This window comes from Rattus rattus, chromosome 9, assembly GCF_011064425.1.
Source record: "Rattus rattus isolate New Zealand chromosome 9, Rrattus_CSIRO_v1, whole genome shotgun sequence".
Lineage (NCBI taxonomy): Eukaryota > Metazoa > Chordata > Mammalia > Rodentia > Muridae > Rattus > Rattus rattus.
In genome coordinates, this window is record NC_046162.1 from 8,139,849 (window position 1) to 8,167,126 (window position 27,278).

Here is a 27,278-nt window from a genome sequence, read left to right on the forward strand (position 1 = left end):
CCCTCCAGCTCCTTCCAGGTACCCTTCCTCCAACTCTCTCCATGCTTCCCCCATGTGGGGTCTCTGCAACCACCAAGGCCAGAAAGGTGAGAGATAAGAAGTTGGTTCAGTTCAACATGATTCAGGAGCAAGTACTGGTTCAGATTTCAAGAGTCTGAGCCCAAGTCGTTTATATTTAGGCTTAAACAGCACAGCACAATTTGGTGAAATTAACTTAATCTGTGTACAGAGTAAAGCCTAAGACATGACTACATTGAAACTCTTTGTAAAGTGCATGTGATAGCTTCTATAAAAATAAGTTCTATAGAATGAACAAAACAGTTCATGATAAAGGTCTGGGGAAGGATCTGTTGTAGACTAAGCCACACCAGATTGTGCGAAGGTCACCAGATCATAAATCACCTTCATTCCCTGTGTGTTTAACATTCCTGGTTTCCCCCAGTGCTTACCTTTGAGCACAAGATTATGCTTGAGCAACAAACAATTTATAATGGTTCTATTTTGTTAAACTGTGATCCTCAATTCTACTATGTCTTGATTAATTTCTATTAATGTTTTTGCTGTAATATTAGTAGTTTTACTAATTGTATAGGCCATCTCTGAGACTTCTCTTTGTATTCCTGGAAATGGCAATAAAAACTCTAAAAACAATCATATTGTGTCCTATTACAGGTGTGCCTTTTATCCTCCTCAACAAAAGGCATTTGGATTCTGCATTGACATGCTGAGAATTAATATAGCCATCAAACATAATAGCATCATTTTTTTGGGTCAATAATATTGTGTCCTTGTTGTTTCCCCAAAGTTTTGGCTTGAGAAGTTAAAGTCTTGATGTTTTCCCAAGAGTCTGGCCTACTTCCTTTTGAGATGTCTCCTCTTAGTGGGTTCATTTGTCTAGTGGTCTTCAGAATGCTGTCCTGGTTGAATGCATCAGAGTGGTAGACATGTGGGACTTTATTCATTTTCTGGAGAGCCACAACCATATTCTGGCCTAATATTAAATGAACATTGGGCTCTTTCTATCGATTAGTTTCTAGATCTTCCAATTTAACATACACTTCAGGTTGTGGTGAAAGAGTCAGAGTTGGGGTCAATCTGAGGCCAGTGGGAAAATTCCACCACAAACCTCCAAGCACAGAAAGACCCTTCCTTTCCGGATGGGTAGAGCTTGTTTAGTTCCTGGAACAGATACAAGCCAAACTGTTGAAAAAAGCCATCTTTAACTCCCCATCCAAACCCCTTGGAAAGTCTACTGACCAGGAGTCAGTTTGGAGGTCATTTTGCCCCACCAATAGTACCCTGCCTAGTTACCATTGTGCAAATTCTGCCCTAGTTGTTTGAATTCTACCCCAATTGTTTGCAAAGTATATAGCTCCCTGCTAGAGTCTTCTCAGGGTTGTCTCCCCTTGAAATGGGATAGCCCCAACATGTCGGAATGATTAAACTCTTGCTTTTGCATCAATCACTGCCTCCGTGAGTCTCAAGAGATCCTGCAAGAGGTTCAATTTGAGCCTCACAGTACTTCCTGTAGGGCAAAATTCTTTGTGGCAACAGAAAAAGCATTATTTCTGAGGCTGGACAGATGAGTCAGCAATTAAAAGTGCTGACTGCTCTTCCAGAAGACCTGGGTTCAATTCCAGGCACCCACATGGTAGCTCACAAATGTAACTCCTTCACACAGACATACAGACAAACCACCAATAAAAATAAAAATAAAGTGAAATGAAAGAATTTTAAAGAAGCATTATTCTTTAAGGTGAAAACTTTAAAGTTAGCCTATCTAAATGTAGCATAGTATGTAGGAATTTATATATACACACACACCAAAAAAATTTTGTCATTTAAGTATTTGATAGCACTGTTCCACAACAGGTTAACCCTGTGGATTGTAAGGGCTTTAATATAATGATTGTAATGATTAATATTCTTTAAATTACAAAATACTCTAAAGTGTTCACTAGTATGAGCAGGACTACTATCAATTTTTAGTTGTAATGGGAGTCCCAGGGGAAAAATATATATAAAGAGCTACTTGAGAAAGTCAAGTTCTAGATATGATTTTTTATTTTCCATTTGCCTCGAGAATTGATAGATTTCCAATTTAGAGCAAGGGGAGATAAGGAGAGAACTGGAAAATGGATATATATAAAATCCTTAAAAATAAAAAAGGACTCATCAACCTCTTCAGTAAGCCAATACCCTACGATGAATCTCCATGTATGTGTGTACCCAATAACACACAAGCATTGCTTCCTGTTTTATGTACTTTCACACGCACATACAATGCTTCAGCCATAGCATATTAGACTGCAATGTCCCACTTCCTGGACCCCTCCCAAGGAGCCCCCTTCTATTTTTACTGGTTTTCTTCTTCTTAACCTAGATTTTGAATATGACAGAAATGCAATACTTAACTTTCTAGGTGTTTTATTTTGCTTAAGATGATGATCTCCAGTTTTATGCACTTCCATATAAATGACAAAATTACATTCTTCTCTTTAGCTAAATAAAGCTCTACCGTGTATATTTATGATGCTTATTTAATTAATTAATTCCTTCCAACTCTTAGTGGTGATTAGTTATCAAGTACAGCGTCTCCTCTCAGTGGCTAAAGATCAGTATGCAGGTGACTTTCTCTACAGAGAATTAACATGATACATACTGCTGGGTTCCCCTCACGAACATTTTAGACAAACTTGACTACTGTAACAGAACCACAATGCATAGAGAGATGCATAACCATTTTACTAATTTCTATCTCTGTTATATTTATATATATAATTTATATACGTTTATCTCTATCACTGTCTGAAAATACAATCTCTTAAAAGCACAACCTAAAGACATATTCTAAGTTATTTTAGACATTTGCAAACACTGTAGGGTTAGTAAGACACAATCTGTATGTGAGTGTTGCTATATAAAAGTCCTATGGCATCGTGATACTGCAGGTGCCCTCAGCAGTTACAGAGTATTTGCTGCTCTTGCAGAGGAATCAGGTTCAGTCCCCAGCACCCACATCCTTGGGCATTGACACACATGGTGCAAAAAAAAATACTCACTTAAAATAAATCTTTATTTAAGCCTTCCATGGACATAAAAATCAAACTTAAGTTATGATGTGTTGATCCAAAACCACTCTGACTTAATGATAGAGAGATGTTTAAGCAAGGAAAGGATGAAAACAACCCGAGCGTCTCAAGTTCAAGTCCAACAGACTTAAGTCAGACATCTGGGCAGCAAGTTGGAACGGATGGATAACAGGTAGAGAGGCACCCTGGGCTCTTGCTCCATGCTTAGCCAAGTAGACTTAGGAAAGTTATTTAATATCTCTGAGTCTTATTCTCCTTGCTTGACAAGTGAAGAGAGCAATACTCCACACCTTTGCAGAGAAATAAGGGAATGAGTTTAGTCTCCTGTCTGACACACAGTAGGAGCCTCCCAAAGCTTTGGTACTGTGATAACATCATCATCATTATTTCCTACCCATGCCCAAGAGGGGCACCTGATAAACACTGGTCTACAAAGAATCAAGTCATATCCCAGCCTTATCACCCAACATTCATCTGGTGCTAAAACCACCCCACAGCCCAGCTGAGCCCTTGAACCACCACAGCAAACACTTCAAACCCCATGGTGACCTGGCCCTAAAATCAGGCGAGCCAAGAGATCAATTCCCCCATAGTTGGTCTCCTTTATGTCTTGAGAATTTCTACTTCTGGTTTCTCTACCCAAGACATGTTTTTGTCTCCCTGCCCTACTTAGCCAGGCGTCAGAGTTAATGCTCAGGCACTACCTCCTTGGACAAACCACACTAGACAACCAGACCAGAAGAACCCTTACCATGCACTCTTGTGTGCCTTACTGCACCCGATTATTAATATTGGCTTATTTTGTATTATGTTTAACTTCAATCATCAGCTTGGCACAAACACCAACATCAGCTGTTGTACACCAGGAACATATTAAATCTAGAATCACCTAGGAAAAGAGTCTCATAGAAGGATTATATACACTGGGCTGGCCTGTGGATTTCTACGGGAGATTGGTCTTAAGTTCATTGATGTGGGAAAACCAAACTCACTGTGGGTGATACCATTCCCTAGGCAGGGTTTTGCGAGTCAAGAAATTGACCTGAGGATAACAAGCAAGCAAATAAATAAGCATGCGTGCATGAACTCCTCTCTGCTCCTGCTCTGTGATGTAACTGAGTCCTGACTTAGCTTCACCACAGTGGTGGGCTATGGCCTGAAACTGTGAGCTATAATAACGCTTTCTTCCCTAAGCTGCTTTTTGATAGGGTGCTTTATCATAGCAACAGAAACAAAATTAAAACATCTGGTTAGCATCTTCTGTTTGAGTGAGAACTCCAGGAGTGATCATCCCTGAACCCTCAGCATTGAGTCTGGAGTCTAGAGTTAATGGGCTTTTGGTGTGACACCTCTCTGTATCTGTAGGCTGCACATCCATGCATCCAACCAACCACAGGCAACTTGGAAAGAGTCACAACTATGCTAAACATGAATAAACTGTCTCTTGTCAAACTATTCCCCCAGTGAGCCACAGCTAATGTTCACATAGCATGTGCCTTGTGTTAGACATCGAAAGTCTCCAACGATAGTTCAAAACTGCAACAAGACTCCCCAGGTTCTATGTGAAGACCACACCATTTCCAGTTAACATTTTTGCTCCGTGGCAGGAAATAAAAGCCAGGGCTTTGCCCATGCTTGGCAAGCGTGTGATCTATTCCCAGCCCACTGTGTTACTTTCTGCAACATACTTGAGAATTTGCATATTAAGGCAGTGTTGGGGGAGGGGAGCTGGAGACAATCCTTCATGAATACCGAAGGATGACTGCATATAGTGTGAAAGACTACATGCTAAGAGAAATGCCAATGCCCTGGCTTTGGCCATTGGGATGAGACTGGGGTGTGCAAGGGGAAAAAACGATGCTTAATCTCCTTGTCAACTTTATGTCACAGGCCACTGAGGACAAAGATGAACTGCAGATGAACAGGTCAGTGTGTGCAAAGGTCCATCTGCTCGGGCACCAGCCTGGGGCACCTGCTGACACCCGCCATGTGAGGACTAAATCTAGACTTCCTAGGGTAAAGTTTCTGGTGCTGACCAAGGGTTTACACAGGAGCTGGAGAGTTTCTTCTTTCGTTTTTATTATAAAGGCAATGTAAGTACAAGGAAGGAAAATCAGACAGAGCAGAGGTGGATAAACAGAAAACATAAAAGGTGATGCTGACCTCTTGTCTTAACTCCCAGAGATTTCATTTCTTTCCAACACTTTTCATGCAGCCCTGTGAAAATACTATTGATATTTTTAGACAAGTGGAACCATGCTATCGATTTTTGCTCTACAATTTCTTCAGTATATATTAGATATTGGTCCCTGTCCACATTCAGTCTTTAATAGCTCTCTGGGAGTCTGCTTACTAGGGGTGCATGAAAAATTTTCAAGCACTCTCTTGTGATTGGACCATTAGGAATGTTCAAGAAATAACCACAGTTCGCATAATGAGAGGATCAACGGACTTCTTCATACACTAGCTCCCTAAGAACAGAAGACAAGGATTTTGCCTGCTTTGCTCCCTGAGACCCTAGCACTTGGTACAGCACCTGACACATTGTATGCTCAATTAACATTCACTGGGAGAAGGAATACTGCATGCATATTTATGCATCTCCATGGCTATTGTATGTGCATGTGTGCACTCACCCATATATGTTCATGTATATGCACTGAGTGCACACACATGTGGAGACCCAAGGTCAACTTTGAGTGTCAATTCTCAGTCACTGTCCACATTGGTTGTTTTTTCTAATTACATTCATTTATTTACAAAATTGAGCCACAGCACAAAGGTGGAAAGCCCGAGAACTACTTTCAGGAGTCAATTCTCTCCTTCCAGCATGTTAATTCCTGAGATCAAACTCAGGTCAGCAGGCTTAGATGACAAACTCTAACAGCTGAGCCACCATGACAACTACTTTGTGTTAGAGACAGGCTCTCTCACTGGCCTGGACAGCAAGCCCCAGGGACTGTCACTGCCTCCCAGCAGCAGAACTACAGCCTCCAGTGCGACCTCTCACCTGGATTCTAGGGATCACACAGGTACCCCTGCTTTCACATTGAGCACTTCCTCAGCTGAGCTCTACCCCACCACTGTATGTGTGCTTGAATTTTCAATAAGTCTTGACCTCCTAAAATAATTGCTCCCTCGCATGGCCCTATCTACAGCTTTGTTTGTTTTTCTGTTTGTTTGTTTTGATAAGCCGGGAGCTTCATCTTCAAAGTTCAGTGTGGTCAAAATAAGAAAAGCTTGTGCATCCCTTTCCCATTAATGCTATGACAAAGCACCCCAAACCGAGGATTTTAAAAATAACACAAATGCAATGGCTTCCCGGTCTAGGCACCAGAAATGCACAATGGGTTGGTGATGGTGGCTGGGTTATTTCTTGACATTCCAAGGGAGAACCAAGGTGTTCCTCTGCTACTCAAGGCTGTTTTCCTGGTCCTTCTACTTCACTCTGGCCTTAGTTTTCCTTCACAGTCTCCTTGAAGCTAACTCCCCTGCCTTCCCTTTACCCCTAAACACATCTTTATAAAATATTGGGCACACCTGGATAATCCAATATCACTTCTCCATCAAAAGAGTTTAGCTTAATCACATCTATGAAGTCTCCCTTGCCATGAAAAATAATAGGTTCTGGGAGTTCAGTGTGGGCATCTTTGGGGTTGCATTGCTCTACCTGCCACAGCCTGGGGGGACTCTGGTATAAAGATCAGCACTGTGACCCACGCACCCACCTCTGAATGTGTGCTGGGTGCCTACGTACTGCACCCTGAACTAAGCCTAAGAAACGCGCCATCCGGGCCTGTCCCCTTGCCTGATTATATAACCTGCTTGCTGAACTCAGGCATTATCTCCTGGCTCTCAGGAATGCTGCACGGAAGCCATCTGCAGGCGTCTTTGTCCACTTCAGGAAGATTCAGGAATTGTTATATGCCATTCTCATTGTGACTAAGCGTAAGGAAAACGCTGGAGAAAGCCAAGGAGGGAGGAAAAACAGATCTGCTCTCAGACGGCTGACGTGGAGAATGGCGGACAAGAAGGCAACGTAATGAGGGTTGTGCAGACTCAAATAAATGTGGTGACCTTTTTACCCCACTAATCATCCACTCCAGAAATAAATGTGGTGTCCTTTTTACCCCACTAATCATCACTCCAGAAATGCACCATGAGGGCTTGGTGAACTTTTGTATAAATGCAGCTAGTGAAATGCTGTAGAATGCTGGTGGGGAGGAGTGGGAGTCAACTAACTGTTCTCAAGGAAGTAGTGACACAAGCATAGGCCTCTACATTACAGAAAACCCAGCCACGTGAAGGCCTTTAAAAGACGATTACATCAGAGATTTGAGAAGTATTAGTGACAGACTCAGGATCTACCACTAAGGTCCCCATCTCTAGCTCAAGCTGGCCTTGAATTTACTCCATCCAGCATGTGGGGATAGCGTGTCCCACCTGGATAAACCAAAACTTGGGTTTCGAATCTTGGTTGTTTATTATTTCATAAAGAGGGGTGTGTGTGTGTGTGTGTGTGCGCACAACGACACGGTACAGGGGGCACTAAAAAGTATAGATTTCATGTTGTTAACCATGGCTGCTCCTGAGTAATGGAACAGTTTTTATTTTGCCTTCATTTGTATTTCTTATGGGCTGACAATGGAGGGGAATAGGGGATTCTGAGAGAGAATGTCTCCTAGATTGCTTACCTGGGTTTTTGTTTTTTGTTTGTTTGTTTGTTTGTTTGTTTTTAAGTAGTTACAAACGTGACCCAAGATGTCCCTCTAGTGGAAGGTGGAACGTGGCTGTAGCTGGCACCTGAGTGCGGCTTTGTAAAATATCTTATTATATTCCAGCCCTTTGCAAACAAGAAACTGAAACTCATAAGGTATTATGCTTATTCAAAATTTTCAAGGTGAGGGAGGAAATACTTGTAAAAGTAGAGACTAAACCTGCACGCTAGAAAAACAGTGTCAATTCTGGATGCACTTGGAATACTGACAGCTAACATTTGAACTGTCGGTATAAGGGATCACGTGGATTAGATTTCTCAGTTTGTATTTTGTTAGTTTATGTCTAGGTCCAGAGAACTAAGGGATGGGGAACCCCGACGCCCTAACGCTTTTGGTACCTCTTGGCTGAGTTCAACTAGATCTGCCCTCTGGCTCGGACACATTCGGGCCACACTTGTCCCCCCTCGGCTCTTCTTCGGCTACAATCGGCAGGCTGTCCTCTTGAACTTGGCTCCCTTCGGCCACATCCGGCCTACTCTCAGAGTTGGCGTTTGCAGCCACCTCTGTTCCAAGCTCCTCCCACCTTCGCTTCCCTGCTCTGCGTTCGGCCAGCGCTCGGCTCGACTCGGCTCGACTCGGCTCTTTCCGTCAACGCGCGGCCGCGGTCCCGGAAGGGCGCCCATGGAGCCCGGCCTGCCGGGCGAACGCCAGAGTATGGCGCCTCTGTTGGAGTACGAGAGGCAGCAGGTGCTGGAACTGCTCGACAGCGACGGGCTGGTGGTGTGCGCCCGCGGGCTCGGCGCCGACCGGCTCCTCTACCATTTCCTGCGGCTTCACTGCCACCCTGCCTGCCTGGTGCTGGTGCTCAACACGCAGCCTGCCGAGGAGGTGCGACCGAGGGATGGGTGGACCGGAGGGTTTGGGGGACATCCGAGCCGAGACTGGTGCGGCAGGAACGCGAAGCTATACGGTTGCAGGGACCCCGAAACCTGCAGGTCTCAAACAGGGCAACAAAAGGAATGAATTAAGATCCCTAGGGGGAGATACGAGACACCTACACAGTTCCAGGTCGCTGCGGAGGAGGGAAGGGAACCCCAGGGAAGTCCAAGTGACTGCCACGACATGGGAGGGCATTGAGTGAAGGTGCTTGAAGGAGATCCAGGACTCTGACACTGCGGGATGACTCTGCCAAGTATGGAACACATCCCAAAGAAATCTTGGGTTCCTCAGTTGACATGGGAGAGCGTTGAATAGAGGTCCTTGAGGGAAATACAGAGCCAAGACACAGTTCGAAGACACTGGGAAAAAGGGTCCCACACACTCCCTAACACTAAATAAGAGAGGGACGACTAGGCCACACATTGAGGTAGAGGAGTGGAATGGATTGCACTAAAAGGAGAGAAGGTATCGGAATCTGTGTAGGAATAGCGTCTGGATTTGAAGTTGGATATTAAGTGTGTTTGGGGGACAGAGTGTGGCCCCTAAAAGGGCAATGATGGGGATGACAGGGTCTCTGAGAGTGATTAGAAAGTGGAAAAGGAGATCTTGAGGTTGCACAAAAGAAGAGGGACTAGGGAAATAAGGGGGTGGGGGAAGACTGGAAGTTAAAGCTAAGGGAGCGATTAATCTGGGTTAAGGAGAACTGGTGATCCCGAGGACAATGGAATGAGTCCTGCTTTGATGGGGACATTGAGAAATGGGGACTTAGCCTAGCATGATAAATCCGACGATCCCCTAGGTATATTGGCCAGGAAGAAAATGTCAGCTGAGAACAGTCACCTTTAAAGGCTGAGGCCCTGTTGGATGCCCCTAGGAATCTCGCAGTGCTTGGCAAAGGACTTCGTGCAATGTACGATGCCCGGAAAAGTGGCGTTGGACTGAGAGACTAACGGGCCATTGCGTCTATGGACATTCTGGGGTCGCTCCAGGAAGCATCAATTCTGATGCATTGTCTGCAGAGAGGAATCCCTTGTCTCACCCGGCTTAGGCCGGAAGTGGTTTCTAGGTAGTAGAAAACTTTTAACCCATGATTTTAAAAGGTTCTGTGGCTTGGTGTTGAAATGGAAATAATGACGGAAGCACAGTTATTTCTTAAATAAACTCCAAAGCACAACTTAAGCTTACCAAACTTAATTAAAGTGACCCGATTGGCTGATGGGTTGTATATTCTCTGTGATGCTCGTGAGCTCTGAGAACCGAGACCTCACTTTAAATCCCTGCAGCCTGTTTTAAAAGTGCCCTGCTCTGTACCAAACAGCTTACTAATGAGTTTAATTTGATTCAGGAGTACTTTATCAATCAGTTGAAGACAGAAGGAGTCAAACACCTTAAAGTAAAAAATTTTAAATATCTCAATTAGACATTGACCTCTTGATATAACCAAGAGACTAGTAAATACAGCTGTTTGGACCTAATGCCACTATTAGCACGGCTCACTGTTTGACGGTTGGCTGGTTTTTATAAGTAGGAGACCTCCAAAATAAGGAAGAAAAGTACAGAACTAGACAGTCGTTTAGTATATTACTGAGTATTGTGCACAGTGCACACAATTGTACATATTGTATGCTGTGTGACCACTGGCACAGTGGCACATTTGTTTTAGGTATTTCTAATCTTTATTTTTTATGTTCAGAGACGTTTTGCCTGCGCACATGACTCTGCACCACATGTGTCTGGTACCTAAGAGGTCAGAAGAGGTTAGACTCCTGGAACTGGAGCTATAGATAGTTGTACTGGGAATCAAGCCTGGGTCCTCTGAGAGAATAAATGATTGTAGCCGCCAAACCCCCTCTCTGGCCACAGTATTTGTATTTGCATACAAACCCAACTACTTTTTTATAGCATTGCAAACAAGCTCCCATGACTCCCAGGGATAAAACCTATTTCCAGCATTATATATCAACAAGTTACACCTCGTTAAAGAAAAGAGATTGTGGGCTTCAAAGATAGCTCATAGTGAAGAGCACTGGCTGCCCTTCTAGAGGACCCAGGTTCAATTCCCCACACTACCATGTTAGCTCAGCCATCTGCAACTCCATTTCAGATCTGGCATCTGTTCTACACCAGACACACACATAGTACACGGACATACATGCAGCTGAATCACCCACACACATAAAACTCAACAAAAAGTACATTTTTAAAAGGATATGTGCTGAATATATGTAAATGTATATTTTAATTAGTATATGAAACATAAATGTATATATACTTTTATATTTATGTAAGTAAAATTATATAAAATATGCATTATTATGTTTATTATATAAATATATTTGTATATATTTATATATAAAATAAGCATATAATAAAGTAAATAGTATAAATAAAAATATATTAAAATAAATATACATTTACATAAGATAAATAAAGATAGGATGAAAAATAAACATTTTCATGTTTTAGAGAGCATGCAGAATATTTCATTACAACATTGTTAAACATATATCCCATGACACTTGGGTCATATTTGTGCCTCACCCATCTTCCCTCCTCTGGATCCTCTTGCTTCTCTCAAATAAACCCTTCTGTTCTCAGAGTGTGGTCATCCGTGTTCTGGAAGTATAATTTGGTACTAAGACATTATTATATTTAAAACTGCATGTTAATGCTTACTTTTAAAGATTTATTTGTGTGTGTGTGTGTGTGTGTGTGTGTGTGCGTGTGTGAATGTGTACACATGTGAGTGCAGTGCCCAAGGAGATCAGAAGGTGGTGCCTGGCAGGGGTGCTAGGGACCAAGCTCAGCCTGGAGGAGCAGTGCTGTCAATCACTGATCCATCTCTGCAGCCCCAGCGGGGCCAATTTTAAGAACTATAGTTCATTTTCAGATGCTTCTAAGTGCCTTCTCGGTGCATGCGCCAGGGGAGTCTCTGTTCCCACAGATTTGTGAGTGACAAGGAAGAACTGTGACTAGTTTCCAGGCATCTCGTCCCACTAGAGAATGCAGCTCCCGGAGAGCTGTGGCCAAGCAAACTCCATTCTGCTGTTAGACGAAAGGGTTCCTGGGGTTCTAGGCTACAGTAAAAAGGAGTCAGGGAGCTAACGCAACAGGCCAAGGTGCTGCCACCAAGCCTAATGACTCGTGAACACAAATAAATGTAATTTCTTAATACTTTAAAATGGTAAGCGAACAAGTCCTAATGAAATGTTGGCCCAGCCTGTCGAAGTCACACTGGGGGCTTTGCCTGTCGTTTTGACTCCAGAATCTGTCAGCAAGAGAGCACCTCTTGCTTAGTCAGGGCTTGTCTCCCTGTGCAGCTTTATTTCTGGGCAGAGCTGCATGCAGTGGCTGCTGAGGAGAGAGTGTGGGACGCATGGCAGGGCAAGTCTGCTTTCTGCATCTGGCAAAGAGCCCTCTGTTTCTGATGTGCCACACAGTCCAGGTCATCAAGCCTCACTCAGTCCTGCAGCAATGAGAATTCACAGGCAGAAGGCCACAGCAGAGATGAAAGTGCTCCAGAGATCAGAGGAAGAAGTCACAGCCACACGGGGCCAGCCAACACAGAGCAACTGAGTTGGGAAATGGCTAGGACTTGTCAGACAGATGTGGGGTGCACACTTGGCCCATTGGACCAGATTAGCAGAGGAACAGGTGGGACTTGAGCTGTGCTGGTCAAAGAGCCATGAACTGCGAAGCAGGAGCCACTGTGATGAAGTTGCTCACATGGCTTGAATGCAATGACACAAGCATACACAGGATAAACACACACACACACACACACACACACACACACACACACACACTCTGAATAAACTTGAGAAGGGATTGGGTAGAGAAAATAAAGATGGATTTTTGCGTTTCTAGCTTGTCTAGCCTCTTCTAAAGATCATCATTTGTGTTTTATGTCACCCCTAACCTGGGATGGAACGGCAAGCCCCAGTAAACCACAGTGAGCTCCTTTCTCCTGCCTGCTGCCTTGCGACAGCACTGCTGTTTGGCTCTATGGTCTGTGGGTGTTGGAAGGATCAGCCTAGAACCCCTTTACATGTGTAAAGTGGCAAAAAAAAAGCATCTTGGTAGGTGGAGTTAATCAGAGCACAGAGTCTCAGAGGCGGGGTGGCCCAGGGTGTGGTTTTTGTTTGTTTGTTTTTTTTTAATGTAAATATCTTGATTGGAAAAATATGAGCATGTGTCTAGACATGGGTTTGCTTATGAGCTTCTCAAAAATATGTAGGGCTTTTCTGCCTTCTAAAACACTCTCAGTGGATAGTAAAGAGACCTTTTCTTTTTTTTCTAAATAGGTATTTTCTTGGGGACACCTGCTTCTGACAGCTAGCCTTATGAGAAAGGGCTTTACTGCTTTCAGTTTGATGGCTCACCTTACTCCAAAGGCTTAATTATTTCTTTGATTTTCCCCACAGTTTCCATGTAGCCCTTGTCTGTTCCTATGGTTGTCTTTTAACATATATGCACATCTTAGAAAAAAGGCTTATTTTAGTTTTAATTCTATGTATATGTATCTATGTGGGGATATGTGAGTATAGGTGCCTAGGAGGCCAGAAGAGGGCATCGATTCCTGAATGTGGAGTTCAGGAGGTTGTGAGTGCCAATATCTGGGTGCTGGGAACCCAAACTTGAGTCCTTTGCAAGAACAATGCATGCTTTTAACTGCAGAGACATTTTCAGCCCCATGTAAGTGGCTTGTCTTTGTCTTCAAATCTCTGTCAGTTTGTGTGTGTGTGTGTGTGTGTGTGTGTATGTTTGTGTTTGTGTGTGTATGTTTGTGTGTGTGTTTGTGTGTGTGTATGTTTGTGTTTGTGTGTGTATGTTTGTGTGTGTGTGTGTGTGTGTGTGTTGTGTGTGTGTATGTTTGTGTGTGTGTGTGTGTGTGTGTGTGTGTTTGTGTGTGTGTGTGTTTGTGTGTGTGTGTGTGTGTGTGTGTTTGTGTGTGTGTGTGTGTGTGTGTGTGTTGTGTGTGTGTGTGTGTGTGTGTGTGTGTGTGTGTGTGTGTGTGTGTGTGTGTGTATGTGTGTGTGTTTGTGTGTGTATGTTTGTGTGTGTGTGTGTGTGTGTGTATGTGTGTGTGTGTGAGTGTGTATGTTTGTGTGTGTGTGTCTGTACACCTGTCAGTGGTAGCCAGAAGTCAATTTCAATCATTGCTTAGATAACGCCACCACTTTTGCCTGGCTATCTGCCAACAAGCTCCTGTCTCCCTTGCTGTCCCCCACCCAGTGGTGCTGGTTTGGATTTGGGGGGTGTTTTGTTTTGTTTTGTTTTGTTTTGTTTTTGTTTTGTTTTGTTTGTTGGTTGGTTGGTTGATTGGTTTATTGGTTGGGTTCTGAGCTCAAATTCAGACCCTTTGGTTTACACAGCAACCATTTTACCAACTGAGCCATCTCCCTGGTACTCAACAAGTGCTTTCTCCTTAAAACCAGGGTCTTCTAAACTATTCCTTAGAAAAACCATGCCAAGTGTTCAAGAAACACCAAGGTGTCTACTGTGTGCGGAATAGTAGAACATAATATGGTGGAGATAAGATGTGATTATTATTTTCCAGGCCCTAAAGAATCTAAGAAGTTACATTGTAAAGATGCGCTCACACTGGCACGTTCCTGACACTTTGAACAAATTCTGGTTACCTCGGAATGATCCAAAGGACAGAGTGTTCTGATGTGCTTCACAGGGTTCTGTGCTGTGAAAACGAATTATAGAAGTTGTAAACTGATCCTACTCCATGGCAAACCATTGGGCAAGGCCTCGTTTCACATTAATTCCTTGTAGGACTAAAAGAACAAGGATGTGTGTCCTGACCTGTAGGAGAATAAAGGAGTAACAGGTCTCTGCAGTATTTCCCTTGGGTGTAGTAGAGAGGGTTTTAAGATGGAAGAGAATTTTTTTAAAAAAAGATTCTGAGGTGGACTTTTGAAATGCACTCCTCATAGGCGTTCTGGAATCATTATTATTATTTTGTTGGTAGGGGATTCCAAACTGTTGTTCTGTCTCTTTGAATGGAATGCTTAGTATCTGGTCTACATGCAAGCTTCATCAGGTTCCTCTAGTAGATAACCACATTCCATTTGTTATCTGATGTTTACTGTATTTTTAATTTGGCCACCAGTGCATAGAATAACAGTAATCACATGCTTGGATTCAGTGAAGCACATTATTGGTCCAAGCATGACCTACTTTAATTTAGTTAGTTGCTTTTTAATAATTCAGAACCATACTCCTCTGCCTTGACAAGACTATCACCTACATGCAACCCTGTGCATATATCTGTCTGTGTGTATATCCATCCATGTGTATATCCATATCCATCCATCTGTATATCCTTTCGTGTGTATATCCATCTGTGTGTATGTCTGTCCATGTGTATATTTGTCCATGTGTATATCCGTCTGTGTATATCCATCCGTGTGTATATCTGTCTGTTTGTATATCCATCCAAGTGTATATCCTTCCGTGTGTATATCCATCTGTGTGTATGTCCATGGTCCATCCTGTCTTCCTCCCCCTGCCAATCCATCGTCAACCTGCATTATGTTTACTACTGCTTGCTCTCTTTTGCATGAGATGGTACTCTTTTGTTCTCTTTATGTTTATTTAATTATCTTGTGCGTGTGCTCTTAAGTGCACACAAACCTGCCATGGCATACATGTAGAGGCCAGAAGACAGTAAATAAAAATATTATGAGGGTCAATGGATCCGTAAAAGCTTCTAACACAGTCCTCTGGTATTATCAGGTTTAGTTTATGCCTAGCAATTTCAAGTTAATGAGTATCACATAATTGATACTAGCATCTTCACAGTCGTGCCAAGCATCTTTTATAGGTGATCTTGGGGTTGGGCCCCTACAAGAAGGGGAGGAGGAGGAAGAAGAGGAGGAGGAGAAGGAGGGAAGGAAGGAGGAAGGAAAGAAGGAAGCAAACAAGCAAACAAATAAACAATACATTTTGAAATTGTGTCACTCCTTCTACCGTGTCCTTCCTGAGGATCAAACCCAGGTCATTGTGCTTGGCAACAGGTCTGTTTCCCCACTGAGCCATCTTGGCTCTCCCCTCACTAACAGATGTCTCACTTGCTAAAGCTTCATTCGTAGTCCTAATATACAGTAGGGCCAGACTGCTCTCTCTTGTTTTTCTTCAAAAATGTCCTAGTGACTCCGGACCCCAAATAAAATTTAGAATCATTTTATCAAGCTCCTTAAGATCCTTCTTGTGACTTTAATTGCAATGACCTTGAATCTAAATTCAGTCTTCACACTACTCATGAGCATAGAATGTCTCTCTACCTGTTTAGCCTCCTTTAACATCTCTTAACAAAGCCTTATCATTTTTTTCAAGCAGGAATCACAGATATATCATATTCAAATTATTTTAAGATATTTTACATTATCTGATACTGTTGATTTCTTCTGCTTTAGCATGTTAAATGCAATCAGGATTCTCACTTGAATGTGATATTTAGGAATGTGATTAAATTCCATGTATAACAACTTAAATCTTAAATGTGTGTGTGTGTGTGTGTGTGTGTGTGTGTGTGTGTGTGTGTGTGTATATATATCTCCATATTTTCACCTTGCTATTTTCTTTATCCCTCCTTTCTAATCTCTGTGCCTTCAATTGGTTTTTCTTATTAAGTTGTCCTGGACACTTCTCATACATTGCTGGATGAAGTTGGTGTCAAGTTCCTTTGTAATGCGGCATATAAGCAAATATTTTTTTAACATTTTGGTGTGTGCGTTGCTGAGGAACAAGCCTAGGTTTCAGCATGCTAGCCAAGTGCCCTACCATTGAGCTACATCCCAGCCAGTTAGTGTGTGGGGGTTTGCATCAAGTTCCTGGAGTCCCTGTAGCTCATCACCACACATGCCCCATTTCTCTATCTCCTTGGGGAGCTCTTTATTTAAGTGATGCATCTCTGTTTAAATTTCAACATGTCAGATACTGCTGTCAGGATATTTATGAATTATACGCCTTGAGAAGGTATAAGCCTGTGATTTGGTCCTTCAGCAACTGAGGGAGAAGGGCTACACATTCCAAGTGAGCCTAGACAACCAAGGCAGACCCTGGCTCCAACAACAAGCACCTGTGTAGGGCGCATTGTAACAATTCACAGTCCATCCAGGTTTGCTTTTGCCCCTCCTCATCTTCCTTTTACTTATATTGTTTACTTTAAAGGTGTAGTTATTTATGTGTTTGTGTTTGTTTTTGTGAGGCACAGCGTGCCTCATGTGTGTAAGTCAGAGACAACTTCTGTCCTTTGGCCATGTGTCAAATGCAGGTCATCAGGCTTGGCAACAAGCACCTTCGTCTGATAACTGTCTCCCCAGCTCAGCCTTTCTGTTTGTTTGTTTTGTTTTTAGAGATAGCGTTGCATAGAACTCACAGAAATCCCTCTCCCTCAGACTGCTGGAGTTGTGATGACAGGCGTGCACCGTGACAACCATCCAGACCCAACTTGTTTTCCTCATAATCTGCTAGGAAGTTGTAAGATGCCTTGAGCCAAATCCCCAGAGAAGTCCCAAGACAAACCACAGTGGGGAGCTTGGAGACAGGTGAGAAACACCAGCTCTGTACTGCCTACCATGCTAATCCTGGCACCTTACTACAGAGCTTTCCAGAAATTCCTGCAAGGCTGGAGGAGGGATGGACGGAGCCAAAGCACTGCAGAGTGATTTCCCTGTGGAAAATGAGGAAATGAGAAAGGCAGAGACTAAGAAGCCCCTTCCTTGGGCCTCCTCTCTTCTCCCTCCGTCTCTGAGTAGCTCAAGGAGCTCACAATATCATGGCAAGGCAGACACCTAGAGTGGCGACTCCTCACTTCCAGAGCAGTAAATATGCTGGGACACAGGGCCTGTGTCTAGTCCTGTAGGTCAGCAAAGGCTTCTTGGAGAAAGAGAAGCCCAAGGTGAAGCCAGAGCTCTTACAGTAGCTCAATGATTGCGGACCTAGAATCTGGCTCTATGGTCAGGTTTATAGTATGAGCTCTGGGCTTCCACAGCCCTACCCTTAAAAGCATCCATTGTTTTCATTCATAAAAGGGAGACAACAGTACAGAAAGCATACGTTTATTAGAAAAAAATTAAATAATATGCTGGGTATATAGCTCTTAGTCAATTCATTTTATGACCAACTCACAGAAAATTAACTTACAGAAACCCAATTTGCCAAATGACCAATATACTGAAATCTGCAAAGTCCCAACTATTTTTTAAGATTTATTTATTTTATGCATTTGAGGACACTGTAGCTGTCTTCAGACACACCAGAAGAGAGCATCAGATCCCATTCAGATAGTTGTGAGCCATCATGTGATTGCTGGGATTTGAACTCAGGACCTCTGGAAGAGCAGTCAGTGCTCTTAACCACTGAGTCATCTCTCCAGCCCCCCTGCATATGGCTTTAATTGGAATATTTGAGTACTATCCTTAATTGAGAGGCAGTTTCTGGCTATTGACTCAATTGAGACTGACAGCTAAAAGTGAATGTAGCAAGTGACCTTATAGCATGCTACTTTGTTATTTTTTATTTGTTACTGTTCTTTGTAGCTTCAAACCTGTGGGAATTCTCCTGGCTTAAGCTCTCCAGTTCCATCATTAGAGGCATGAGGCGCCATGCCTGATTACTTTGTACTTTCTGTGGTCTTCTCTGGACTTCCCTACTGAAGACAGAACACAGGATTTATACAATGCTTGACATGTGCTCTGCCATTGTATACCCGCCCCGTAAACATTGCTCCAAACAAGAGGCCGAGGAGTTGGTAAAAGTGTTTGCCTTGTCTGATAACCTGAGCTGGATCACAGGGCCCCATATACATGTTGAAGAAGAGAACCAACTTGCAAACTTGTTCTCTGACTTCCACACAAGTGTTGTGATAGACATATGTCATGCCCACATACATGATTAATAAATAATAAATTAATTAATAAAAATTTTCAAGAATTTTTTAAAAGGTAGCATTGTGAAGCCCTCAATTAAATCCTAAAATAATAAAAAAATAGCAAAGTAAAAACAAATAATTTTTACAATTAAGTATTGTTAACCCACTAAAACAGTTTTTAATTTTTTTATTATATGTATATTTTATTTTTAAGTGTGAGCACATGTGTGTGTGCATTCCATTGTGCATGTGTGAAGGGTAGAGGACAACTTATGGGAGTCAGTTCTCACCTTTCCCCAAGTGGCCCCTGGGATCAAACTCAGGTCACCAGATATGATGGCAAGCACCTTTATCCACTGAGCCATCTTGCTGGCCCCTACCTACAAAAATTAAAGCATCGCCTGTCTCTAATTCCTGTTTCTTCTATTCCTTTCGATACTTTTGAGCGTCTTCTGTATTTTTCAAAGTGTAATCATTTACAATGTTCTCTGTTCCTTTCATGATATTTCAGAGTAAAATGAATTAAACTTAAAATTGAATTTATTTCAAATTAAATTTCAAATATATCAAGGTTCAATACACATCATAGCAAGGGAATCTGAAATCTTAATAAAACGTGAAAACAGACTAAAGAAGGCTTGGCTCACTGAAACTGTCCTTTCCTGGAAAATGTCGACATTTCAGTCATTTTCTCAGGGATCATTTGGGATAAATGAGTGAACAACAATTCACATTCAAGACAGACATGAAACATCCTAAGAAAGTCAAAGGAAAGAGAATTAATGTCCCGATGGTAAATCCTCATAGTGGATCATATCAGTGGTTAAGAGCACTGGCTACTTCTCTAGGGGACCAAGCTTTAATTCCCAGCACCCATGTGGCCATTCACAACTGCCTGGAAGTCCAGTCCCAGGGGATATGATGCCCTCCTCTTGCCTCTGTGGACAGCACACACACACATGACACATAGTCATACATGTAATTAAACACTCATACATGTAAAAATAAATTAAAAACATTAAAAAGAAGTAACACCACTAAAGGTCTACTTTTTCTCAAGAACTCAAACTTAGCATTCCCTCTGGGGCTACTGAAACTTTGTTTCAGGAAATATGCAAACTGCTTTTCCAGCCAGTGTTCTTGGGGGAATTGGGGGTGGGGCACTTTTGGGAATTTACCAGGGAAGATCAGAACTGGAAGAAGAGAAAGCCTCCCTGGCAGGAAGACTGTGTGGATACAGAGAGGAATTAGGGAACAACAGGGTGGAAAACTCTGCAGCCTGGGAGGAAGAAGAAATATCCAGACACCAGGTTCTGGTGGGATTCACAGAGCACAGCGTTATGATATTTACTAGCTGTGCGTGGTTTCTTTCTTGGTCATAACAAACATAACTTTATCTTGTCGAACTTGAGATACAGACAAAAGTCTGTAGAGAAAGGAAAGAGGATGACACTTACAACCCCATCATAGCTTTTCATTGTGTGTACTCAGAATCTCATCTCGTGGTATGGTGTTCTTCTCCTGAAAGGTTAGAAGCCCTGATACAGCCTAGCACTGTAAACCAGGACATAACCCTGCCCCCTGCCCCCAACCAGCCGGATGCCCCTGGCCCTGCAGGAGCATCTACCAGTGTTAAGTTTTTAAATCTTGGATTTAAATCACTGTATTTTTTCATGTGCATGCATGTTCAGGTGTCATTCCTTGACTGTCATCTACCTTGTGATGTCTCTCATTGTCTCTCATCAGCCTGTGACTCACTTTAGGCACTTGATTGCCGGAGCCATTTGTCCTAGCCCAGCCAGTCCCATACTGTTGAGTTTGCACTTGCAGGTTGTGCTTTTCTGGAAACAGAGAGGACACGAGCATCTTTTTACAATACAACTTTGTGCACAGTTATGGTCACTTTCTCAGACTTTGTTTTGTTTCCAAAACAAAGGTATGATCCCAAGAAGGTTTTCTACTGGGCCAGTAAGATGGCTCTGAAGGGGAAGACAAAGTCTCAAAGCTAAAGGTCCTGATTCAACCCCTAGTACACATGTGCTGGGAAAAAGGACCAACTCCCATGTTCCCTGATCTCCACACATACACCTTCACATTCCGGTGGCCACGCACATACAATAAATAAGTGCTATACACTATGCACAGAGTTTCATTAACTCACACTCAGTCATGAGAGTGCTTCTGACTCAGCATCCCTGTTAAGCACAGTCTCACCCTGGCTTCTCACATTGCCTCTAAGGCCACACAGTCTTATTATCCAGTGTGCAATGTCTTCAGTTGCTAAGGATACATTTTTCACATGTCTATCATTTGTGTTTGCTTGTCTCTGGAGTGGGTGGGTGTGGCTGTGGGCGTGTGTACATGTGTGTGCCCCAATGGTGTGTGTGTTGGTGGGTGTGGGTGTGTACAGCCCAGTGGTGTGAACGTGACTCTGTGTGTGTGTGTATGTGTGTGTACACAGACCAGTGGGGTGAACGTGACTCTGTGTGTGTGTGTGTGTGTGTGTATGTGTGTGTGTGTGTACACAGCCCAGTGGGTGTGAACTGTGTGTGTGTGTGTGTGTGTGTGTACACAGACCAGTGGTGTGAACGTGTGTGTGTGTGTGTGTGTGTGTACACAGACCAGTGGTGTGAATGTGACTCTGTGTGTGTGTGTGTGTGTGTGTACACAGACCAGTGGTGTGTATGTGACTCTGTGTGTGTGTGTGTGTGTGTGTGTGTGTGTGTACACAGACCAGTGGTGTGAACGTGACTCTGTGTGTGTGTGTGTGTGTGTGTGTGTGTGTGTGTACACAGACCAGTGGTGTGAATGTGACTCTGTGTGTGTGTGTGTGTGTGTGTGTGTGTGTGTGTACACAGCCCAGTAGTGTGAACGTGACTCTGTGTGTGTGTGTGTGTGTGTGTGTACACAGACCAGTGGTGTGAATGTGACTCTGTGTGTGTGTGTGTGTGTGTGTGTGTACACAGACCAGTGGTGTGAATGTGACTCTGTGTGTGTGTGTGTGTGTGTGTACACAGACCAGTGGTGTGAATGTGACTGTGTGTGTGTGTGTGTGTACACAGCCCAGAACGTGTGTGTGTCTGTGTGTGTGTGTGTGTGTGTGTACACAGACCAGTGGTGTGAACGTGACTCTGTGTGTGTGTGTGTGTGTGTGTGTGTGTGACACAGACCATGTGTGGTGTGTGACACAGACCTGGTGTGAATGTGACTCTGTGTGTGTGTGTGTGTGTGTGTGTGTGTACACAGACCAGTGGTGTGAATGTGACTCTGTGTGTGTGTGTGTGTGTGTGTGTGTGTGTACACAGCCCAGTGGTGTGAACGTGACTCTGTGTGTGTGTGTGTGTGTGTGTGTACACAGACCAGTGGTGTGAATGTGACTCTGTGTGTGTATGTGTGTGTGTGTGTGTGTGTGTACACAGACCAGTGGTGTGAATGTGACTCTGTGTGTGTGTGTGTGTGTGTATGTGTGTGTACACAGCCCAGTGGTGTGAATGTGACTCTGTGTGTGTGTGTGTGTGTGTGTACACAGCCCAGTGGTGTGAATGTGACTCTGTGTGTGTGTGTGTTTGCACAGCCCAGTTGTGTGAATGTGACTCTGTGTGTGTGTGTGTGTGTGTACACAGACCAGTGGTGTGAATGTGACTCTGTGTGTGTGTGTGTGTGTGTGTACACAGACCAGTGGTGTGAATGTGACTCTGTGTGTGTGTGTGTGTGTGTGTACAGACCAGTGGTGCGGTTCCTCTTTTTAGCTTTTAAATGTTCATTCATATTAATGTGTAAGTATTTTCTATCCATCACAAATACTATTTAAACATGTCAAGTCTTTTTTTTAAATTTGCCTTATTTCTTTTTACTGTTTTGCATTTCCCATTAAATGTGGATGCTGTTAAATCTCATTGTTTTTCAGTCCCCTTTTGTTTGACAGGTAAAATACATCCAAATTTTTCTGGAACTCTTGTTCTTGTTTTTATATTTGTCAGTATTTCATTTAAAACATGTCAGTGTGTCTGGTGAGGAGCAGCTTTTAGGATGGGAAGCTACCTGCTGAACTATGTATGTTGTTTCACTTTGTTTTGTGGCACTGGGGTTGAACCCAGGACCTTGTGCATGCTAGCCAGCCACAGCCCCTGGCCAGCCTGCTGATTCCAACCGTACCTGTGTGGTATTGCACGGACATCTCAGCTGTGTGTGTCTCTGGCTTTACATTCGTCCCTCTGTTCTTGTTGCATGCATTTAAAGACCATTCTTGGTTCCGGCTTCCTCTCTGTTGCTATGACATAACCTGGCCCCCCTCCAAAAAAAAAAAACCAAAACCAAAAACAAAAACAAAAAACTAGGTGAGAAAGAGTTTATTTCAAGTGGCAGCTCTGGAAGTCCCTCACTGCAAGGAAGTGCCTGGCGGGAGCCTGAAGCAGTTGCTCACCCAGTCCCCAGTCAGGAGTAGGAGACTCAGTGCCCATGCGCTCACTTGCTTGCACCCAGCTACATTCCTTCACTTTTTAAAAACCTTGTTTTGAAGTTTATTTTAAGTATTTTGTCTGCATGTACATCTATGCAACACTTGGGTGCCTGGTGTCCAGAGAGGTCAAAAGAGGGCGTCATGTCCCCTGGAACTGGAGTTAAAGATGGTTGTTAGCTGTCGTGTGGGTGCTGAGAATTGAACCTGGGTCCTCCAGAGCAGCCAGTGCCTTTAACCACTGAGCCACTTCTCCATCCCCAGTTTCTCTACTCTTATACGGTTCAGCTCACTGAGGCAGTGGTGCCCCCGCTACAGGCTTCCTACACCAATTAACTTAAAACGTGTTCACAGGTCAGCCCAGTGTAGACAATCCCTCACTGAGACTGTCTTCCCTTGTGATTCTAGCATGTGCCAAGTTGGCAAAGCTAACCACAAGACTGCAATAAATGTAAATCATTTGCTGAATGGATGCCACTCTATTACCATGGCCTGGAAATTTTTATTAGCTAACCAAGCATCCTCAAGCTTTTATTCTTTGAGATGCTGAATGCTTAGCATTATTTTTTTTCTGTTTACTTTTTTATCATTTTTTTTTAATACAGGTTCTCACTGTGTATCCCTGGTTGGCTTGAAACTCTCACCATGTAGACCAGGCTGACCTCAGCCTCACAGAGATTCACCTGCCTCTGCCTCCTGAGTGCTATGGTGTTGTTTTTCCTTTGTTGTTGTTGCCCTAGAACTCACTGTGTAACCCAGCCCAGCCTCAAACTCACAGCGATTCTGCTGCTTCAGGTCCCTGAGTGCTAGGATGGCAGCATGCATGGAAGGATTTTGTTATTGCATTCATGTATTTATATATCTACCCCTGATCCTTTTAACTAGATAAACATCAGCATTTTTTTTTTTTAACGCATAAAGGTCTTTTCAGTGTTGAAAATGAATGGAACTGTTTAAAACTCAGGACAGGTCAAATACAGCATCTGGTGGTTAGACTCAGCCCAAGTTCATAGCATCCTCTACTTTGGCTAGAACTTCTAAAATCTCAGAATGTATTGAGTCAGAATATCAGGATTTTAGTTCAATGGGTGAAGTTGCTGCCAAGCCTTACACCCAGGTTTGATCTCTGGGACCCACGTGGTAGAAGGAAAGAATCAATACCCTAACTAAAGTTGTTCTCTGATCTGCATACATGTGCTGTGGAGTGCATGCCCGTGTACACATGTGCGCGTGCACACACACGCGCGCGCACACACACACACACACACACAGCATGCACCCAGGCACATAAATTTCTAAATAAAACATAATTTAGAAGATTATACCAGGCTTTCTTGTCTGTCCTGCCCTTCATTCACCGGGTGACAAGTTCACCCAAGATCCTAGACTCCTTGTATGTCTCCCTGCAGTTTGTGTTCTGGTGACTCCAGAATATGATACATGTTGGGTTGCTTAGTAAAGCAGATGCTATGTTGTTATGGTTTCAGACACAGAAGCCTGAGGCTGAAGAATGGGCTCTATAGGGAACCCTGCCTTGCATCCGTATGGCTCTAGTGTCCCCTCACCATCCTTGGCATCTGCCTCATGCCAGTTTCTGCTATCATTTGCATGTGCCCTCTCTTCAGATGAAGTCACCAGTTGCTAGACATTTGTCCTGTAGGATCTCCTCTTCATAGTTACATCTGTAGAGACCCTAGTTCCAAATGCAGTCATAGCCTGAGGGTCTGGTGGACACAGACTTTGTGGGGGACACTCTTCAGCTATGCACTTTACACCTGAGTAAGTGGAACCTATGCTATTGAGTTTCCTTTCTCTGTCTCCTTGGTATTTGGTATTCTGGGTAGAGTTTCTTTGATAAAGTTAATTGGAGTATTTTTATTTTCTTTATACTCTGGAACCAATTAAATCCTTGAGAAAACACTTTCTCCCTTCATGGGGTTTGCTCCCTGCACCCCAACTCCACACTGGGAGTTTTTTATTTGATTTGGTTTTTTGTTTTTTTTAAAGATTTATTTACTAAGTGCTGTCTATCACTGTCTTCAGACACACCAGAAGAGGGCATCTGATCTCATTACAGAAGGTTGTGAGCCACCATGTGGTTGCTGGGAATTGAACTCAGGACCTCTGGAAGAGCAGTCAGTGCTCTTAACCGCTGAGCCATCCCTCCAGCCCCTGGTTTGGTTTTTAAGTCAGGGTCTCACATATAGTCCAAGCTGATCTTGAACTACTGCCTCTACCTCCCAGGTCCCGGGATTGTAGCGTGCCCCACTATATCAGCTGAGTGGTTCTGTGTGCACGTGAAGGCCAGAGGTCCATTTCGGTTGGCTTCCTGTATCTCCACCTTATTTTTAAAGCAAAGTCTCTGGTCCCAAAGCTCAAGTGAGCTGAGTAGCCAGCATGCTCCAGGCAGCCTGCACCCTGCTTCCCATCACTAGGGTTATAGAACTGTACAGCTTCTCCTGGCTTTTCACATGAAGTTGAAGACCCTAATGGGTCCCTCTAGCCCCATGTTCACTCTCTCTTTTAAAACAAGCTCTTCTATAACTTCCTGCCTCATCCGACCTTTCCCGTGTGGGTTTAACTGGTTCATTTTAGTCAATGTTGCAACAACATACATTTAAAGAAGTACGCTTTGCACGTTGATGATCTACATCTGCTTGGGGGCCCTTTTGAGTTCTAGCATTATAGACTCCTCCTTTGCTCTTTCTAGTGTGACACACAGAAATGTCCATTCACCCATGACAGACCAAAGTAATGAGTCTATCAAAATCCAGCATGGAAAGCAGTGAGTTTACTGGAGTTGCTTACTGGAGTACGGTGAGGAGCACAGGTAACTCAAAGGCAGCTGCATCACCTGAGAGGCCACCCCAGTGGGGGTTGACAAAGCTGCACTGTGAGGCTTGCTTGCATTTTTCTTATTCACATGGGTCCTGATGATGCAAACACAGGTTTTCCTGCCTTGTGGAAAACACTTTAAGCACCAGGCCATCAACTAGCACTCTAAGCTTCACTTTTAGCAAAATAGTCCTTAATTCTACTCATTCAAAACTGATCAGTACTAACACCGCATCTACAGAACCATTGATTTGAGCCAAACACTGTGTTTGTATTCCTTTTCAATGGCTTTATTGGAATAGGATTCACACAGCATGACTTGACCATTAAAAGTATCATTTGAAAGTCAGAGGCAGGTGGATTTCTGTGAGTTAGAGACCAGTCTGGTCTACATAGCAAGTTTCAGGACAGCCTGGATTCTGTAGAGAGACTCTGTCTCAAAAGTAAATAAATAAACATTAAAGTATCTGATTCAAATATTTACAAAAAAAATTATAGAGTTTTGCAACCATTTTCATAGTCCAGTCTTAGACTATGCCTCCACTTCTGCAAGCTCCCTTATGGCTCTTGTCAGTCTCACACCCTCCTGTCAGCTCCAGGCAGCTATTGCCCTCCCTCTACATGTTTGTCACTATGGGCCATTTCATAGAGATTTGATTATGCAACCTATAGTATTTTGTGTCCATGTGGGTTTATTCACTTGCTACGGTGTTTTTGAGTTTGATTCATAGAGTAGAATACATCTGTATTTTAATTCTTTTTATTGTTGAGTAATATTCCATTATATAGATGTACCACATTTTGTGTATCCATTCGCTAATTGATAGACATTTGGATCACTTCAGCTGATTAGCTATTATAAATAGTGTTGCTGTTAATATTTGCCTCAAGTATTTGTAAGTGTGCTTATGTTTCCACTCCTGGATAGACTCCTTGGAACAAATCAGATTGTATAATTAACTTACATTTAACTTTTAAATAAACTGTACATTTTTATAAGTTATCATACCATTCTATATTCTTAGAGTCAGTACAGACATATTCTGGCTTCTGTACACCATTCTTAACATCTTATATTGTCTGGGGTCTTTTGTTTGTTCCGTTGGTTGTTTTATAACTAGTCTATCATATGCATAGAAAAGGTCAGGCACATTTGGGTATAGTTTTCTATGTGTGTCTTTTTCTTCAACAAATAATACTATGGTCAGGATAGGCCATGTGGTAACAAACCCCCAAAGCTTCAAATGCAAAGGTTTATTTCAACTCTTACTGATTGTCTAGTGACACTGGAAGCAGAGGAGAGGTGGTATTCATCCGTGATTCTGAGAGGGACTATTCAGTGGTGGGAGGTG

At 43.1% G+C, this 27,278-nt stretch overlaps 1 protein-coding gene across 1 annotated transcript in view; it reads left to right on the forward strand.

Annotated features, from left to right (window-relative positions):
- The first annotated feature begins 8,462 nt into the window (after window positions 1–8,462).
- Window positions 8,463–27,278, forward strand: part of LOC116909219 (DNA repair endonuclease XPF) — a 44,693-nt gene continuing 25,877 nt past the window's right edge. The window contains exons 1-2 of the mRNA XM_032912720.1: window positions 8,463–8,698; window positions 10,095–10,142. Of these exons, the coding sequence (XP_032768611.1) occupies window positions 8,492–8,698; window positions 10,095–10,142 (255 nt within the window). The 5' untranslated portion in view covers window positions 8,463–8,491. The remainder of the gene's footprint in view (window positions 8,699–10,094; window positions 10,143–27,278) is intronic.